The sequence below is a fragment of the Mastigoproctus giganteus genome, chromosome 14 (genome assembly GCF_048544385.1).
Source record: "Mastigoproctus giganteus isolate SK-2022 chromosome 14, ASM4854438v1, whole genome shotgun sequence".
In the NCBI taxonomy this organism is placed as follows: domain Eukaryota; kingdom Metazoa; phylum Arthropoda; class Arachnida; order Uropygi; family Thelyphonidae; genus Mastigoproctus; species Mastigoproctus giganteus.
In genome coordinates, this window is record NC_143588.1 from 12,108,405 (window position 1) to 12,126,817 (window position 18,413).

General features: G+C 37.1%; 1 protein-coding gene across 1 annotated transcript in view; it reads right to left on the reverse strand.

The window, feature by feature from the left end:
- The window catches only part of Bap170 (Brahma associated protein 170kD), a 557,627-nt gene that overhangs the window by 225,652 nt on the left and 313,562 nt on the right, over positions 1-18,413 (reverse strand). The window contains exon 12 of the mRNA XM_090388941.1: positions 16,231-16,383. Coding sequence (XP_090245067.1) covers positions 16,231-16,383 — 153 coding nt within the window. The remainder of the gene's footprint in view (positions 1-16,230; positions 16,384-18,413) is intronic.

Genomic DNA, 18,413 nt, shown 5'->3' on the forward strand with positions numbered 1-18,413 from the left:
TTTCCGCTTGATAGCCAATTAAAAGGATTTAAAATTAAAAATATTGCAAAAAATTTATTAATAAAAAGGTAACATCATGAGAGATGAGAAAAAAAAAAAAAAAAAGCTTTATTGTTTATTTAGGTATTTCAATAATAAAGAAATCTCATCTTTTCTTGGCGTAAAAATCTTTGTAGCATCAAATCCCATCTTGTAAAATTTGCAGTATCTCGATTCTACATTTAACATCTGGTTCTCCATTCATAATCACCTCGCAGGCCACGTCAACCCCCCCCCCCCAAAAAAACTTTCTCCAGTTCTGTTGAAAATTGCTTTGGTGGCACTTAAGTGTTATCCACTTCAGAATTGTTTTCCTCTTCTTCATATGCAGTTTGCTCGTCAATTTCAAGGAGAGTTGCATCATCTAAGTCATTTGCATGTCAGTCAGTGCATTCACATACATTGGCTCCATTCAAAGTTTCGAATCCCAAGTCTTTTCCAATCTTCACAATGTCTTTGGCAATTGTCTGAATTTGTGATTCAAAACCAGCGAAATCATTTGCAAAATGGGGCAAAACATGCTGCCAAACAGAACTCATGTTTGTGGCAGTGATTTTTAGCCAAGATGCAAATATATTTTTGATAGTATTCAAAACAGATAAAAAATAAATTGTGAAATGAAAAGTTTGAAAGCTATCATGTCGTCTCATCAGGATGGAATTAAGAATACTGAACATTGTTGCACATTGCCAATGACTGTCTGAGGGGAGCTACTGGCACATATGCATATGCATGTGAGACAATAGATTTGGCACTGCAGCATAGCATTTAGCATTAGCATTAGTAGAGGCATATGATGCAAGAAAGCAAGCTTATTCAGCATCAGCCAAAAAAAAAAAAAAAAAAAAAAAAAAAAAAAAACAACCACTACTCCCATTTCACCCCTCCGTTCATTCGAAATACCTGTCCAGCTGAGCCTTAAATTTATTTAGGCTATCAACTTCAACAACAAGCGATGGGAGTCTATTCCACAAACCAACTGCCCGCTGGCTAAAGGCAAATTTCCGCACATCTATCCGACATCCGTCCTTCCTCAATTTGAATTTATGCCCGCTCAGGCGATTATTCTGAGCAAGAGGAAGAATCCCATCGGCATTGAGCATGCTCAAGCCATTCAAAGCCTTGTACACCTCTATCAGATCACCTCGGCGATGCCTAGTCTCCAGGCTCTGTAATTTGCAAAACTTAAGCCTTTCTTCGTAAGAGCAACCCTTTGTTCCATTCACTAATCTTGTTGCCCTTCTCTGTACTCGTTCCATCAGCTCTACATCCTTCTTGAAATGAGGCCTCCAGACCTGTATACAGTACTCAAGGTGTGGCCTGACCAATGCCTTATACAAGGGAATAATCACATCCCTGTCCCTGCTAGAAAAATTCCTGTATATCATTGACAAGACACCATGAGCTACCCTTGCAGCTCGTCTGCACTGCTCAGAGAACTTCATATCTGCCTGCACAATTACCCCCAGGTCCTTTTCATTCTCTACCACTGTCAGCGTAGTACCACAGAGTTGATACGTTGATCTGGGGTTACTGTTTCCCATATGTAGTACTTTACATTTGTCAATGTTAAACTTCATTTGCCACCTCTCAGCCCATCTGCTCAACCTTTCCAGATCCTGTTGCAGCAGCATAGTATCAGTAGTGTCCTTAACAACCCTGCCAACCTTTGTATCGTCTGCAAACTTAGACATTAAGCCTGATACACCATCATCAATATCATTTATAAATACAGAAAACAACAATGGACCCAACACTGAACCCTGAGGAACTCCACTAATAACATTAGTCCACGTTGAGCAGTGTCCATTGATTACCACTCTCTGTCTTCTGCCACTCAACCATCCCTTTATCCATAGCAGCAATTTGCCTCGAATGCCACACTTCTCCAATTTGTGCAGCAGTCTTCCATGCACAACAGTATCAAAAGCCTTTCTAAGATCCAAATATATAATATCAAAGTTATTCCCTGCATCCAGTTCTTTTGTGACTACATCATAGTATCCAATCAAATTGGTCAGACAAGACCTGCCCTTAACAAACCCATGCTGTGTCTGAGCTATAACTGAATTCTTGTCCAGATGATCCTGCAGTGCTTCTTTAACCAGTGCCTCCATTAATTTTCCTGGAACCGAAGTTAAACTAACAGGTCTATAATTACTTGTGTCAGCCTTTGATCCTCCTTTGTGAATTGGGGTTACATTTGCACATCTGCAGTCCATGGGTACCTCCCCTGAGTCCAAAGAAGCTCTCATAATTATGGCTAGGGGTTTGCTTACTTCCTTTGCTGCCTCCTTTAATATAACTGGATAGATCCCATCCACCCCGGGTGCCTTTTTTATGTTTATCCTCAACAATTTCTCCTCCACTTTCCTCTCAGTTATTAGAAAATAATCTAGCTCACTGCCAATGTTTACTTCACCTACGACATTCCCCTTCCTGAATAACTCCTCATGTGTGAATGTAGATGCAAAATACTCGTTTAGATTGTTAGCCACCTGAGCTGTATCCTCAACTGTTGAACCATCAACGTCCAGTGGACCAATCTGATTCATCCCTTTCCTTCTTGAGTTTAAATAGGTAAACAACTCTTTTCTGTTTTTCTTTGCGTCCTTTGCCAAGGATTTCTCATAATCTGCCTTTGCCTGCCTAATCTCCTTTGTGAATTGGTTACAGACCAACTTATATCTATCATAGGCTTCCATATCACCCATTAATTTGTATGTATCCCATGCATTTTTCTTCTCTGCCATATGTCTCATTAGTTCATCTGACAACCATTTAGGCCTGAACCTTGAACAATATTTCTTGGTTGGTATGTAAAGCCTGGTAGCTTCCAAGATTAGTTCCTTGAATGTTTCCCATTTTGAATTTGCTGTTGGTAACATCATCAGTTGGTCCCACTGTATAGAATTTAAATACTGTCTCAGACCATCATAGTCGCCTTTACGAAAGCAAAAACCCTTCCCTTTACCTCTGATGGTAGTTACCTCCTTGAGTAAATCCCACTTCAGCACACTGTGATCCCGGCCACCCAGTGGTTCCTTTATCTGCAGATTCCTAATGCATGAAGAATCACTACTGATAATCAGATCAAGAGTATTACTCCCTCTAGTTGCCTCCCGAACATGCTGGTGTAGAAACAATCATCCAATAAATCCACAAAAGCCCTGCTAGTGTGTGAGTGACCAACCCACAAATTCCAGTCAATATCTGGGAAATTAAAATCCCCCATTATAAGACTCTCTGATTTACTGGCCCATTCTATTTCCCTGTACAGTATCTTATTATACTCATCAGAGTCATTAGGCCTATAGCACACTCCTACTCTCAATTTTGATTTACCTATGCTTATGTCACACCAAACTGACTCGACACTGCCCTGTCCATCAATGTCGACTGGCTTCACTTCCTTGGATTTTATGTGTTTTTTAACTAATAGCATAACCCCTCCTCCCCTCCTGTCCTGTCTATCCTTTCTATACACATTGTACTCCCCAAATTCCAGTTCTGCATTCCTTATATCTGTGTGACACCACGTCTCTGATATCCCAACAATATCTGCCTTTGATGTTTTGAGCAATACCTCAAATTCATCAAATTTATTTACTAAACTCCTAGCATTGGTGTACACGCAAGTATACATGCACCTGTTTCTATTCTTACCTACCCTAACACAACCCATGTGTTTACTTGTATCACAATGACTTCCAGCAGTCTCTGAAATATCCTGCATCTTGTTTTTCAGGCTTCTGCTCATTCCAATAGAAGCAGTGCAAGAATCTCTTTCACCTCTGCCAGTGGCTACTGTTAATCCATTAGTCTTTGTCTCCCCCCAAGCTAGCAGTTTTCCAACCCACCTAACACTGCCTCGATAGCATCAGCAAATATTCTTGCACCCTTTCTATTTAAGTGTATCCCATCCCTGTAGAAGCAATCTCTCCTGTTAACAAGTACATTCCAGGCTGAAAAAAATTCTACCCCTTGAGCCTTGCACAATCTTTCCAGGGCCGAATTGATCGACAAGGCTCTCATCATATACTCCCTCCTATCGTGTCTGGGCAGAATTGCAGACACTTTCAAATTCAACCCTACTTCACGGCTTTTTTTCAACAGTGACCTGTACTTGTTAAGTAATTCCGCTGGTCTCCTACTCTTAATATCATTAGTGCCAACGTGTACAACTATATCACCTTTTGTGCCCTTAAAAGATGATATCTGCTCTACAACGTCATCAACCTTTGCCCCTGGCAGACACACCCTGGTCCTGTTCCACCTATCCTTTTTACAAAGCATGTTCCCCCGTTTCCCTGACAATAGAGTCACCAACAACTACTAGTTCCTGTGGGACCAGCGCATTCTGCCTTGGGGGCTGCCTCTGTGTTGCAAGATGACCAAGTGCAAGCTCTGGCGTTGATGTGGGCAGCTGAGAGCTTGATGGGCCCCTCAATTTATTTCCTTCGAGGGCATCCACCCTGTCCTTCAAGGTCTCATATAGGCCCATAACAACGCCAAGTTGTCGCCTAATTTCCTTGCACTCCTTGCATCGTGCACACACAAAGACATCCCCCATGGCAGTATCATGTCCTGTACCCGATTGCTCTGCAAACATCAAGCAAACAGTGCATCTTAAAAGGCTGTGATTCAGAGGGCAACTGCCCCCCTCAGTTCTCCCCTGAGTCACAGCACTCCCATTAGCTTGAGCCTTTTGCTTTGCTGCTCTGGTCAGAGTCATGATTTCGATTTAAATGTCAATAAAATTACAATTTCAGAACAAAATTAAAACCTTAAACTTGTATATATGTATGCATTCCTAGGCTATGACAATGCAGCATATATGTAAAATATATGTCTAGGCTATTGAATGAGTTTTAATATGTACGGTAAATTTTCAACTTAAACTTAATTGAAAACCATGTTATAGTGAAACCCGTGCTGTTTGAAGCAGCCGTGCTAAGCGAGGTATTGCTGTATATATTTTGAAAAAGACAGTGGGCCAGAGTTGACCGGGGGCAGAAGTTCCCTCCTGTTATATGCTATGAAAAGATGAAATAAGAAAGATTAAATATAATTATAAAGCATAAAAAAATAAATAAATAAATGGCCTTAGCTATATGAAAACACATACATTAAATGACGTACTGTAGCAGGCTTGCACCATTTAGGAAATACGGTTGATATCACTTGTTTTAAATAAAAAAAAACACATTACAGCAATAAACTTGAAAGTGCTTCTAGCATAAACTAAAACTCATCATATGTAACCACATAAACATTTAGACAGCAGCGTGAACATGATCCTATAACATTTTGCATCATAGATCCATACGTGAAATAGGGATGGAGATATCAGAAATATAATTAATTCTAGTTCGGATTAAATGATTTTGTGATAACTCAAAGGAAGCTGGAAGAGAAACTGAAGCTAAAAGAATACATGGCAACCAGGAATAATGGAATCTATCTAATTAAAAATAGCAGCAAAGCAAGTACACAAACTGTCTATAATAAAGAGGGTGTTCAAATTTGCAGATGATACAAAGGTTGGTTGGCAGGGTTGTTAATGACAGTATGTTACTGCAAATGGATCTAGATAAGTTCAAAAAATGGTCAGAGAAGTGGCAACTGAAGTTTACCATTGACAAATGCTGTTGTTGTTTTTTGTTTTTTTTAGGAGCATTAACAACTAAGGCCATATTGCTCCGGGGATATGCGGTGGTCATTCCCTGACCTTTCCGCATCTTCTGTATTTGGTGGTCACGGGCTCGAACCCCCAGTCTAATCAAGAAGGGTGTGCTACGCACTACGGCTCCTGCCCACCTGGCTACGGAGGCGCCTATTGATAAATGCAAAATAATGCATATGGGTAACAGTAACCCAGGAGAAACATACTAACTGTGTGGTACTACACTCAGGGAAGTGGAGAATGAAAAAGACCTGGGGGTAATTGTGCAGTCAGATATGAAATTCGCTGAGCAGTGCAGACGGGCTACCAGAGCAGGCCATGGAGTCTTGTCAATGATATACAGTGGATTCCGGTTATTTGGGCCACCAGTTAATCAGGACAAATCTAAAGAACAGAACCCAATCGAGAAAATAGCCAGGGTTTACTTCGCTTAATTGGGACAACATGCCGTTTAATCGGGGCAGGAGACTGCGGCACTTGAGATTGCCCTACAATTGTCTCCGACCATACCATGTGGTTCGATCGGATTTCTGGGGGTCACAACCATAAAACAATAAAACAATTAGCAATCTCCTGTTTATTGGGCTTTTTTTTGTCAGTGCTTCAATCATATAAAAAAATAATTTTCAGAATCTGCTTTTCATTCCTATTTTTAAGCTTCATAGCTTGTTACTCCGCTCTCACTTGTGCGTATCGTTTTACTTGCAATTTATGTATGCAATGTTCTTTGTTATTGATTGCTTATCTTTTTTACTGTTTTAAATTTTATCCCCCACCCACAAATGTCAGTGAACAGAAATGTCAACTAGTTAGTACGTACATATTACAGTACGTATTAATTAAGCTATGCACGTAAGTGTAAATTTATTTTTATTTTGCTAACCTGTGGAAAATATTCTTCCGATTTTCACATATCATTTAATTTTTCAATTAGTAACGTAATAAAGTGTAAAACTGTACTTAATACAGTATATCTTTACTTTTATAGCATGATCTTGGATAATATTCCTCCTATTTTCCCTAATTAGAATCGCTGTTTAAACTTCAATTCACAAACAAGATCACAATGACCAGAGCTTACTACACATTGTATAGTGATCGGTATTTTACTATGGTGAGTCCATCATAACATGATTTGATCTTACAGAAAATCAATTGTAAAGCTGTATTTTTAACTATTTAAGTGAAACTCGGAATAATTGGGGCAGCCGCTTAATCGGGCCAAAATGCACTAGTCCCGACGTGTCCCAAATAATTGGAATCGACTGTATATGAATTTTGATAGCAGGGACATGGAGTTGATTATCCCGTTGTATAAGGCAATGGTTGGGTCACACCTTGAATACTGTGTACAGGTCCGGAGGCCTCATTTTAGGAAGGATGTAGAGTTGCTAGAACAAGTACAAAGAAGGGCAACAAGTTTGGTGAGGGTATCAAAGGTTCCCCTCATCAATCTTACCAAGATAGGCTGAAGTTCTGCAAATTGCAGCGACTGAAGACTAGGCACAGGAGAGGTGATCTGATTGAGGTGTATAAGGCCTTGAATGGGTTGAGCAAGCTAAATGCTGATGGGATTCTTTTTCAGATTAAGAACCTGAGGGGGCATAGATTCAAACCTGGGAAAGACAATTGTAGAATTGATGTGTGGAAATTTTCCTTTAGCCAGCGTGTAGCTGATTGCTGGAACAGACTTCCATCTCTTGTTGTGGAAGTTGATAGATTAAATAAATTTATGGCTGAGCTGGATATGCATTTGGAGTGAATAGATGAGTGTAATGGGAGGGTTTTTTTTGGCTGATCTGCATAAGCTTGTCTTCTTCCATCATATGCCTCTGCTAATGCCCCTAGAGAATACAGATGTACAAACAATACAACAATGTAAATAAGACTTAAGATTTTGAATGGATTGAACAAGCTCAAGCTCAATGGATTGAACAAGACTTAAGATTTTGAATGGATTGAACAAGTATGAGCAAGAGGAAGAATTCCATCAATGCTGATGGAATTCTTCCTCTTGCTCATACTACACAAGAGGGAGCACAAATTAAAATTGAGGAAGGATGGTTGCAGAATAGACATGTAGAAGTTGGTAATTTAAATAAATTCCAGGAAGAACTAGACAAATAATTGTCTTGTTGTTGTTTATTTATTTTATTTTTTTTTTGCTGATGCTGTATAAACTTGCTTTCTGGCATCATTTATCACTACTAATGCTAATGCTAACGACAAAAATTTGTATCAGGGGTTCAAAGGATAAAATGAATAATTACATACTCAGAATCAATTGATTAATAACGTAAGTAATTAATTACTTACGTTTTGGGTATGAGAGTACACGTGAATAGGCAAAGTTTTTACAGCCCCAGCTAATAGAGAAGTTTTCTTAAATTTTTGCTGTTTTATTGACTTAAATTGGCATATTAATTTATTTTCTAAAGTTGCTTTATATTCCTAGTAACAATACTTTAGTTTAATTTGAACTTAAATAATTTTTTTGTAGGTTATTACTTAGTATCGGTAAGGGTATCTAATGCATGTGTTGGACAAGTTTTGTAGCTTCTGCTAATGCTAAGTTTTTAATTATATTTAGCAGGTTTATTGACTTAATTGTTAGATTAAATTTTTTTCTATAAGTATCTTATAGACCTAGTCAAGCTCTGTGGTTTATTTTGAATTTAGATAGCGCAATTTTGAAAGTAATTAATACCTCATGTCCATAGATTTATCATTTGTAACTCGCCGCCATTGTTATACGATACAACGTATACTCCAAAATAAGGTTTGGACCTTAAGGTTTAACAGAAAACTAGATAGCGAGTATAGTAGTATCAATTAATCAGTAAAATTTACTAATCTTTAGTTTAATTGATAGTTGCTGGCAGAGGCGAGAGTGATTCTTGCACTGCTTCTATTGAAATGCAATTGGGCAGCAGCATAGAAAGAAAGACTGGGAATTTCCAGGACTACTGGGAGTTATAGTGGAACAAGTAAAAACATGGGCTGTGTTAGGGTTAGGGTAACTAAGAGTAGAAACAGGTGTATACTTGCATGTACACCAATGCTAGGAGTATAGTTAATAAATTTGATGAGCTTGAAATGCTAGTTAAGGAATCAAAGGCAGATACTGTTGGCATAAAAGAGACGTGGTGTCACATAGATATAAGCAGTGCAGAACTGGAATTTGGGGAGTACAATGTGTACAGAAAGGATAGACAGGACAAGAAGGGAGGAGGGGTTATGCTGTTAGTTAAGAAACACATAAAATCAAAGGAAGTGCATCCAATTGATGTTGGGGAACAATGCAATGTTGAGTCTGTTTGGTGTGACATAAGCACTTGGAAAGGAAAAATGAGAATAGGTTTGTGTTATAGGCTTACTGACTTAATTTTAATTTCATGAATCTGATGAGTATAATAAGCAATTTTACAGAGAAATAGAGTGGGCCAGTAAATCAGAGTGTCTTATAATGGGAGGATTTTAATTTCCCACAGATTGACTGGAATTTGTGGGTTGGTCAGCAAGGCTTTTGTGGATTTATTGGATGATTGTTTTCTAAAGCAACACATTTGGGAGGAAACTAGAGGGAGTAATATCCTTAATCTGATTATCAGTAGCGATTCTTCATGCATTAAGAATCTGCAGACAAAGGAACCACTAGGTCAGTGGTTTCAACCTTTTTTAATAACGGCACCCTTAAGTAATTTATTTTATTTCGCGGCAGCCTTACTCAATCTACCGAATACTCAATTTTCTGCCTGTTAGATCCGACTCTCTTTCTCTCTCTCTCTCTCTCTCTCTCTCTCTCTCTCTCTCTCTCTCTCTCTCTCTCTCTCTATATATATATATATGTGTGTGTGCGTGTGTGCATGTGTAATAGTAAAAAATATATGTTATATGATAGTTATTACAATAATATAATTATAAAAATTACATTTCATAATACAAATTATGTACAATATATAATAATTTTATCCTTTATACAGAGGTACTAATTAAACATCAATTATAGATCACCACAAAATTAAAAAGATACTGTACACCTTTTTATAATGAAATAAATATATAAATTTTAAAAAATAATAAGCTTAAGTAACTTAAACCCAAATTACGTGGCACCCTTGGAATGTTGTTGGGCACCCTAAGGTGTCGCAGCACCCAGTTGAAAACCACTGCACTAGGTGGCAGTGATCACAGTGTGCTGAACTGTGATTTACTTAAAGAGGTAACTATCACCAGGGGTAACGGGAAGGGTTTTTGCTTTTGTAAAGGTGACTACGGTGGTCTGAGACAGTTTTTAAATTCTATACAGTGGGACCAACTGATGATGTTACCAATGGCAAATTCAAAATGGGAAGCATTCAAAGAACTTATCTTGGAAGCTACTAGGCTTTACATACCAACTAAGAAATATTGTTCAAGGTTTAGGCCTAAATGGATTAAATTCAGATGAACTAATTAGACATTTGGCAGAGAAGAAAAATGCATGGGATAAATATAAATTAATAGGTGACACAGAAGCCTATGATAGATATAAGCTGGTCTGTAACCAAGTCACAAAGAAGGTTAGGCAGGCAAAGGCAGATTACGAGAAATCTTTGGCAAAGGAATCAAAGAAAAACAGCAGAAAGTTCTTTCCTTATGTAAACTCTGGAAGGGAGGGGATGAATCTGATTGGTCCACTTGATACAGATGGTTCAACTGTTGATGATCCTGCTCAGGTAGCTAACAAATTAAATGAATATTTTGCATCTACATTCACACATGAGGAGTAATTCAGGGAGGGGAATGCCAGAGGTGTATTAAACTCTGCCAGTAAGCTAGATAATCTTGTAATAACTGAGAGTAAAGTGGAGGAGAAATTGTTGAAGATAAACATAAGAAAGGCACCGAGGGTGGATGAAATCTATCCAGTTATATTAAAGGAAGCAGCAAAGGAAGTAAGCAAACCCTTAGCCATAATTATGAGAGCATCCTTACACTCAGATGAGGTACGCATGGACTGGAGATGTGCAAATGTGACCCAAATCCACAAATGAAGACACAGATAATTACAGACCTGTTCTTTGAAACATCATTAAAATAATCTGTTAATCTTTACCCAATCATTAAATAGCAATAGGCATTAGTGACAGTAATTAGGGATTTCCTAATCCCTTGCCAGCCTGCACACCAACCCTGAAGGACGGAGTATGAGAGCAAAGGTCACACTAGGTTTTCCACTACACAAGAATTCCAAATCCAGGATAAAATCTGGCACCAGCAACATGGTCTCATGTTTGGAATTGATAAGATCCTGAACTAGCCTGCACACGAACCCTGATGTTTAGAGCATGGGAGTAATGATCACCACTGGCTTCTACGATACAAGAACCCTGGATCCAGGATAAAAAACATGACATTATCCTATTGGTTAATGGAGTTAATCCTTCTGCTATAAATTAACTGCTGGCAGCATCGGCAAGAGGAGGCTGTCGGCAGGTATGAATTTAATCTCTTTGTATTACCTTAGATATCCTGTTTTCAATTGTAACAGCAATTCAAAACTAAATAATTTAGAATTGCAATTTGCAAATTGTAATATTGGTAACTGTAACTACTATAATATCCTAAAATATTTAAATTTGTAGCCCTTTCTGTTCTCCCCACAGCATAGTCTGATGATGGGTATCGGTAAGATACCTGAAACGTCACCTTAAAACTAAGTTTCATATTATAATAATCTAATTTAGACCAGTTAATCTGACTTCAGTGGTAGGGAGGCAATGATTAAGAGTGCAATTAAATGTCATTTAGATAGATATGGCTTTCTGAATAACAAACAACATGATTTTGTTAAGAAAAAAATCACATTTAACTAACTTAATAGACTATTTTGACACAGTCACTCATGAGCTGGATGTAAGGAACAATTTCAACATAGTTTATTTGGATTTTAGCAAGACATTTTTTACTCAGTCCTTCACGAGAGGTTACTGTATAAGAGGGAACATGGTGAGATTATTGGGAAAATTCTTAGATGGTTTGCTGGGTGGCTGCAGGGCAAAAGGTAGAGGGTTGTGATTAATGGATATTCTTCAGATTGGTGTAAAGTCTGAAGAATGGTTTTCCCAAGGAATGGTTCTAGGACCATTGTTGTCCCTGACTTTCATAAACAACATTGATAATGGGAAAGAAGGCATGATTTCAAAATTTGCAGACAACATAAAGATTGATAGAGTTGTTAATGATCAGTTCCAAGCAACGCTCTTACAGAATGACTTGAACAGGCCGTAAGAATGGTAAAAAAAGTAGCCGCTATGTTTTAATGCAGCAAAATACATTAAATTACACACTTAGTGGAGAATAAATGATACACTTAGTGGAGTTGAATTAAAAACAGTAAAGGAAGAAAGGGATCTAGGAGGTATAATACGAGCAGATATGAAGTTTCTGAGAAGTGCCAGGAAAGCTCATTGTCCTGTCGATGTTTTTTTATGAAACATTATCCTGTAGAGTTAGGGAGGTCATAGTCCCACTGTATAAGGCAATTGTAAGACCATATTTGGAATACTGTGTTCAAGTATGGAGACCTCATCTGAAACGAAACATTGAGTTTCTTGAAAGGGTCCAAATACAGGCAACTTGCATGGTCAGATCAGCAAAATGGCGAGTGTATGAGGAAAGACTGATTATGCAGAGCTTGGCAACCAAGCACCTCATAGGGGGTTAGTAAAATGAATGAAGGCAGAATTTTCACTGTTATAAATATTTCCAGAACTAAGGGGCATAAATCCAAATTACAGGGAAAGAAGAAATTTCTTTTAGTCAGCAAGTCAATTGCTGAAACAGGTTGTCACCACAGGTAGTTGAGGCTGACAATTTAAATATATTCAAAGGTGAAATGGATAGTTACCTAGGTGAAGGAGGGAAGCAAATGATTTGTATTTTCTTAACTACTCTTGTTTTTTTTTTTTCTCCCAGCCACTGCAGCAAAAGCCTGTGGCTTTTTTGCATTATATGGCTATTACCACTACAATCTCCATTGTGGATTAAACTTAGCCTGCAAAAATACAAGGAAATAATTAGTATATCTACCAGTCAAGACATTCTGTTGTTTTGTAAATTGCAACCTAGCACTGATTTTCCAAATCCAGTTCTCCAGCAAACATGCAGCTTCAGCTAAGAATATAACCAAGATGCAGTTTTGACAAAATTGACTGATGATTACCTTTCATATATAATGGTATTCTTCCAAAGGGCAAAAAAAAAAACTCCTTCCAAAGGGCAGCCACATTCTTAACAAATTATAAGCCCCAAACAGATTCAATCACTGTTTAAAAGTGAGAAGTATATTTTGTGTGTACTGCAATTGCAGTAAAAACAAGGACAATATTATTATTAAATGCAAAACAGTTGTCCAAATGAATCCCCATATACTTTCCTGATGTTCATAAAAAGATTGCCTGTATAGTTTTTTGAATGGTGCAGATGGGCTGCTAGGATAGCTAGGATAGCTCATAATTCTTGTATATCATTCTATCAATGATATACAAGAATTATGTCAGGAGGGACAAGGACATGATTATCTCATCGTATAAGAGAATGGTTAGATTGTATCTTGAGTACTGCATACTCTAGAAGCCTCATTTTAAGAGGGTGTGAGCTGTTGGAAATGGTTCAGAGAAGTCAAAGGACACAAATAGGATACTGTTACTACAAAAGACCATGGTTCTGCAAACTACAGCACTTGGAAAATAGGTAGCGAGAAGACCTGATTGAAGTGTTTAAGACGTTAACAGTGATTGTGTAAACTATATGCTGATGCCATCCATACTCTTTCTACAACAAATGTAAACTTAAATTTAAAATGGATGGCTGTATGATAGATGTACAAAACTTTGATTTTGGGCAAACAGTAATAGCTTGTTGGAACAAATTTAAGGAAGTATTAGACAAATTACTAGAGGAGATGGATGTAGTGCATAGTGTTCTTATCCCTTACATAATTTTCCACTACTAATACTAATATTGTACCTTATAAAGTTACCTGCCAACACAGGTATTTAGAGTAAACTGTTTTGATTTTATGATTTATTGCTATTATTATTATTATTATTATTATTAGGAAAGGTCTCCAAAATGGGTTATTGCTTGGAATCCTGACTACTGCTATCTGCATTTTTCAAAGCTATTGCTAAATGCAGGACTTCTTTCAGTTTGTGTGCAATTTCAATAATAATGCTATCTGTTTTTCCTTTTGCTTTTTTGGAAAAAAAAAAAAATACTTTAAAATTATTAAACTCCATTGAATAAAAAAACATACAAAAAATGTTTAAAAAGATACATAATATTAATATTAATTTAAAAGGAATCACAATTTTCAGAGTCAGAAACAGTTGTTCTGGTGAAACATGTCCAGTTGATGAAGTGGTCTTGAAGAAATCATCAAGCTTCAGTTGCCTTACACCTTGGTGCTGCTTCCTTATTACTGTAGATCGAAATTCTCTAAAATGTCCATAATAAGGATCTGATGATGATTCAATATAATGTATGATGTCATCCATATGTTGTCTTATAACAGACAATTTAGGATGAGGTGCAACTGATTCTTTGTCATCATCATCATCCTCTTGTTCTTCATGAAGAACATTTCTGCAATCTCTACTCTACCTTAGAAAAAATTTGATAGCCCGGATCATCTTCATCATTTTCGAGCCACTGTTCCACATCATTCTCAGTTGCATTTTTGTTTCTGGTCCTCAGAAAGATGTCCCAAAAATTAGATGCCTCAACTCCCTCAAAGCCCATTTCAGGTTCTACGTCACTATTTCTTCCAAGCATTGGCCAAGGTAGTAATATTCGTATCTTTCCATGCAGCTGCTAAGTTGAAGATAGCAGATCTGATGTTGTATGCATGTAAATTTTGCAGTGTCCTGGTGCTTCTTGTATCTTCTTCTGCATCTTCTGTTTCTTCCAAAACAACCATCACCTCTTCCAAAAACGTCTTCTTATACAACCTCTTGCATGCAACAATTACACCCTGATCCATCGGCTGCATCAGTGAAGTAGTGTTAGGAGGTAGAAAAACACATTGAATTCCCCCATCCCTGCTAACTAACCTCTCAGCACTAGGGTGAGTAGGTGCACTACCTAGCAGTAAAACAGCCTTTATTTCATGAGAAGAAATTTTAAGCACATATGTCTGATAACGCTGCACATCAGGAATAAAATGATTAAAGAACCAGTCACAGAAAATATCCATTGTAAACCAGGAATTTTCTGAGTGGGAATATATCACCGGTAACTGGTTCATTAAATCCTTTAAAGCACGAGGTTTTTTTTGTCTTACCAACTACCATAAGCTGAAGCCGATGCAAGCCATCAGCATTTGCACAAAATTAAACTGAAATTCACTTCTTATTTAGCTTATGACCAGGGGTGATTGTTTCATGCTTGTAAGCCTGGGTATTTTCAGGAACAGCACGATAAAAAAGCCCAGTCTTGTCAGCATTATAAAGCTGTGATAAAATGTGGCACTCATTTTTAATGAGGTCATTTAGATATTTTCTGAAAGCCTCAACTTGTTCTTCATCTGCACCTAAAGATTCACCACAGGTACTTTTATTAATAATGCCGTGGCTCTTTTGAAAATGCCACAGCCATCCATCACTCCCCTGAAATTTTAAGCCCACACTATTCGCGAATAAAAAAAAAAACGGTTCTAAATTTTTCCTTTAGGAGAGAAATTTTTTGTCCGTTAAATCGAGGGCCTACTGTGTATATATATAATTTTTGATTTTGCATTTGTGGGTGATTTTTATTTGGGTGGGAGGGATTTCAGACATTAAGGCCAGTCTGTCTAGCATTTGGAGTGCTAGCAATTGCTGGCTTGCCTACTGATATATGTTGAAAAATTAAATGAAATTTTTAAATGAATATATAAGGTTAGAGGAAAAAGGAAATTATTAATAAAATAAAATAAAGTTAAGAAAGAATTTTAGAAAAATTAAGGAAAAAAATACATTCATTCACATGGCCATCTCCCTCTGCTACTTCCTCAGGGGCTTTGAGCAGACAGATTGCCATGTTAAATGAATGTCTCATGCATACTCTATTACTACATTACAACTGAAAGTTTTAAAACTTAAAATTAGCGATTAAGTATATATATATTTAAAAGTAAACCATAGGGTTTTTTTTTTTTTTTTCCATTTTTTTTTGTGAAAAAGATGAAGGAAAACTAGGTTACATCAGAGACACAAAGAGGAAATAAAAAAAAAATAATAAAATAAAATAATAAGAATAATGCGGTAATAATAATAAAAAAAAAAAAAAAAAACACAAGATGGGTCATTATAAATCAGGAAAACTGACAAGTATATTAATGCAATTTACAATGCTTGACAAGTGGTATTAATAAACATTCCTCCTAAATTATTATTATTTGAAGTGGCAAAAATCTGGGAAGACAAAGCTCTAAATAAGCTAAAAGTTTAAAATAAAGCTAATAATAACCTGAAAATTACCTTGTTGTCCAGCTGCACTTGATTTTGTCTGAAGTGACTGGGATTCTGATTCTCCAACATCTGCAGGAACAAGAGTTTCTACTATCTTCATTCCAGTTTGAGCAGAAGAACCATACTGCTGTGGATCCAAGGTTAAAAGACTCACCAATGCTCCTAAATAAGTAAACCATTTTTACACAGAAATATCAAAGAGCAAACTTAACTTCTGTAACGTCAATATATGTGTCTAGGAAAAATTTAAAAGAATTCTTTTTTTTTTTTTTTTTTTCTGTTTATACTCCGGCACGACAACCAAGTCAGTAGAGTTTATAGTAAATCGTCAATACAAATATTTATCGTATTTAGTAGTCAAGGGCTTGAACCCCGGTCTACTCAAGGAACGCGTGCCATGCACTCTCGCTCCTGGCCTACGTCAGGCCTTTTAATCTAAAAAAAAAAAACTTGGGATGTGCCATAAACAGAAAGTAACTGGTCCATGTAAAAATATAATTCTATTTGAAACAAACATTTTGTATCCATCACACATGTAGACTATTATTCCACACAGTCATTATGGCAAGCAAGACATTTGTAACAGTGTGATTGCAATGGAGAAGCACAGAATTTCAGGCCATGTGCACTGTTGAACTTCAAAATCCATTTCAATTCAGCAACTTAAGAGATGCTTCTTAAGAGAACAAAACAGATGATAATCACTAGTGACTAAGTCATGGCTATAGGGGTGCTCATATCACAGAAGACTTGATGATGAATTTTGGATTATCATCAAAAATTCAGACTTCGGTCTGCTGTGTTCTCAGGAGAGGTAGGATAGCATTATCACGCAGAAGCATGACTCCTGCTGAGAGATGTCCTAGTCATCTTTTCCTAATAGTGTTGCACAGTAACATTAAATCTGCATTACAACATTACATCTGCTTTTCTTTTTTATTGTTTGCCAGAGACCTCTCATAATCTGTCTTTCAAAGTTAAGGGAACTGATGTTGCCTAATCTCCTTTGTCACTTGATTACAGGCTTCTGTATGACCTGATATTCTAGATGCCACCCAAGCATTTTTCTTCTCAGACACAAGTAGCATCAATTCACGTGACATAAATTTAGGTCTAAGTCTTGAACAGTATTTCTCATCACGACAAAGCTAGTAGTGTCTATGAATACTTCCCTGAATGCGTTTCATTTATTTGCAGTGCATTATGTCAAAAAAAAAAGTATCAATTATTCCAATGCAAAAGTTTTGTGAGTGATAAATATTAAATGCATTAATAAGGTGTAGGAATGAAAATGGAGGAGAAAAAAAATGTATAAAGGTATTTAATTCTGTTGTCTTGTATTACAGCATTTTTAAGGGAGAATATACCAGCTAATTTTGCTCCAAACAGAAGATGCGAGCCAATGCTGGTTGTATAATTTGGTGAAGGACGATACAGATTTTAAGCCAATAAGAATGTCAGGAAAACTCAAATTTTGGGATAATCGAGTTCTAGATATTGTGTAAACAAAACCAGATTTAAAATTAGCCCATGTCAGAAAATAATACTCTACTGTTAGAATGTTGTTGTTATTTGATTTTCAGGAGCATTAGCAACTAAGGCCATATTGCTCCGGGGATATGCGGTGGTCATTCCCTGACCTTTCCGCATCCTTCGTATTTGGTGGTCACGGGCTTGAATTCCGGTCTAATCAAGAAGTGTGTGCTACGCACTGCTGCTCCTGCCCACCTGGCTACGGAGGCACCACTGTTAGAATGCTCTTCAAATTGAAATAGGCAGCACTAGACAACTTCAGAATCATAGAGAATGGAAGGGTAAAGAAATACCTTGATAAACTTTTGGAAAACAATGAATTGTAATATGTACCAGTCTCTTAATAGTGATGTTTTTTTCAAGAGAGTTCTTGGAAATGAGTACTAAAAAGGAATTCTCATCCAAAAACTACTGTGTTTATAGAGAGACCAAAAGACTTGAAATAATTTTTTTGTGATTTCTAGGCAATGATTAAGTTAGCCTTAAGAGCCTTAGAAATGGCCAAGGCTTTCAGATTGGCTGAAGAGGAGAAACACCGCACCCTAAAAGGAAGATATAAGGGGGGGGGGGGAATTAAGGATTAGAAAAGTAAGGCTGAAAGGGTTTCTCAGTGTGGAATGCCAGGTGAAACACTTCCTATTATACATGTCTGCTGCAGT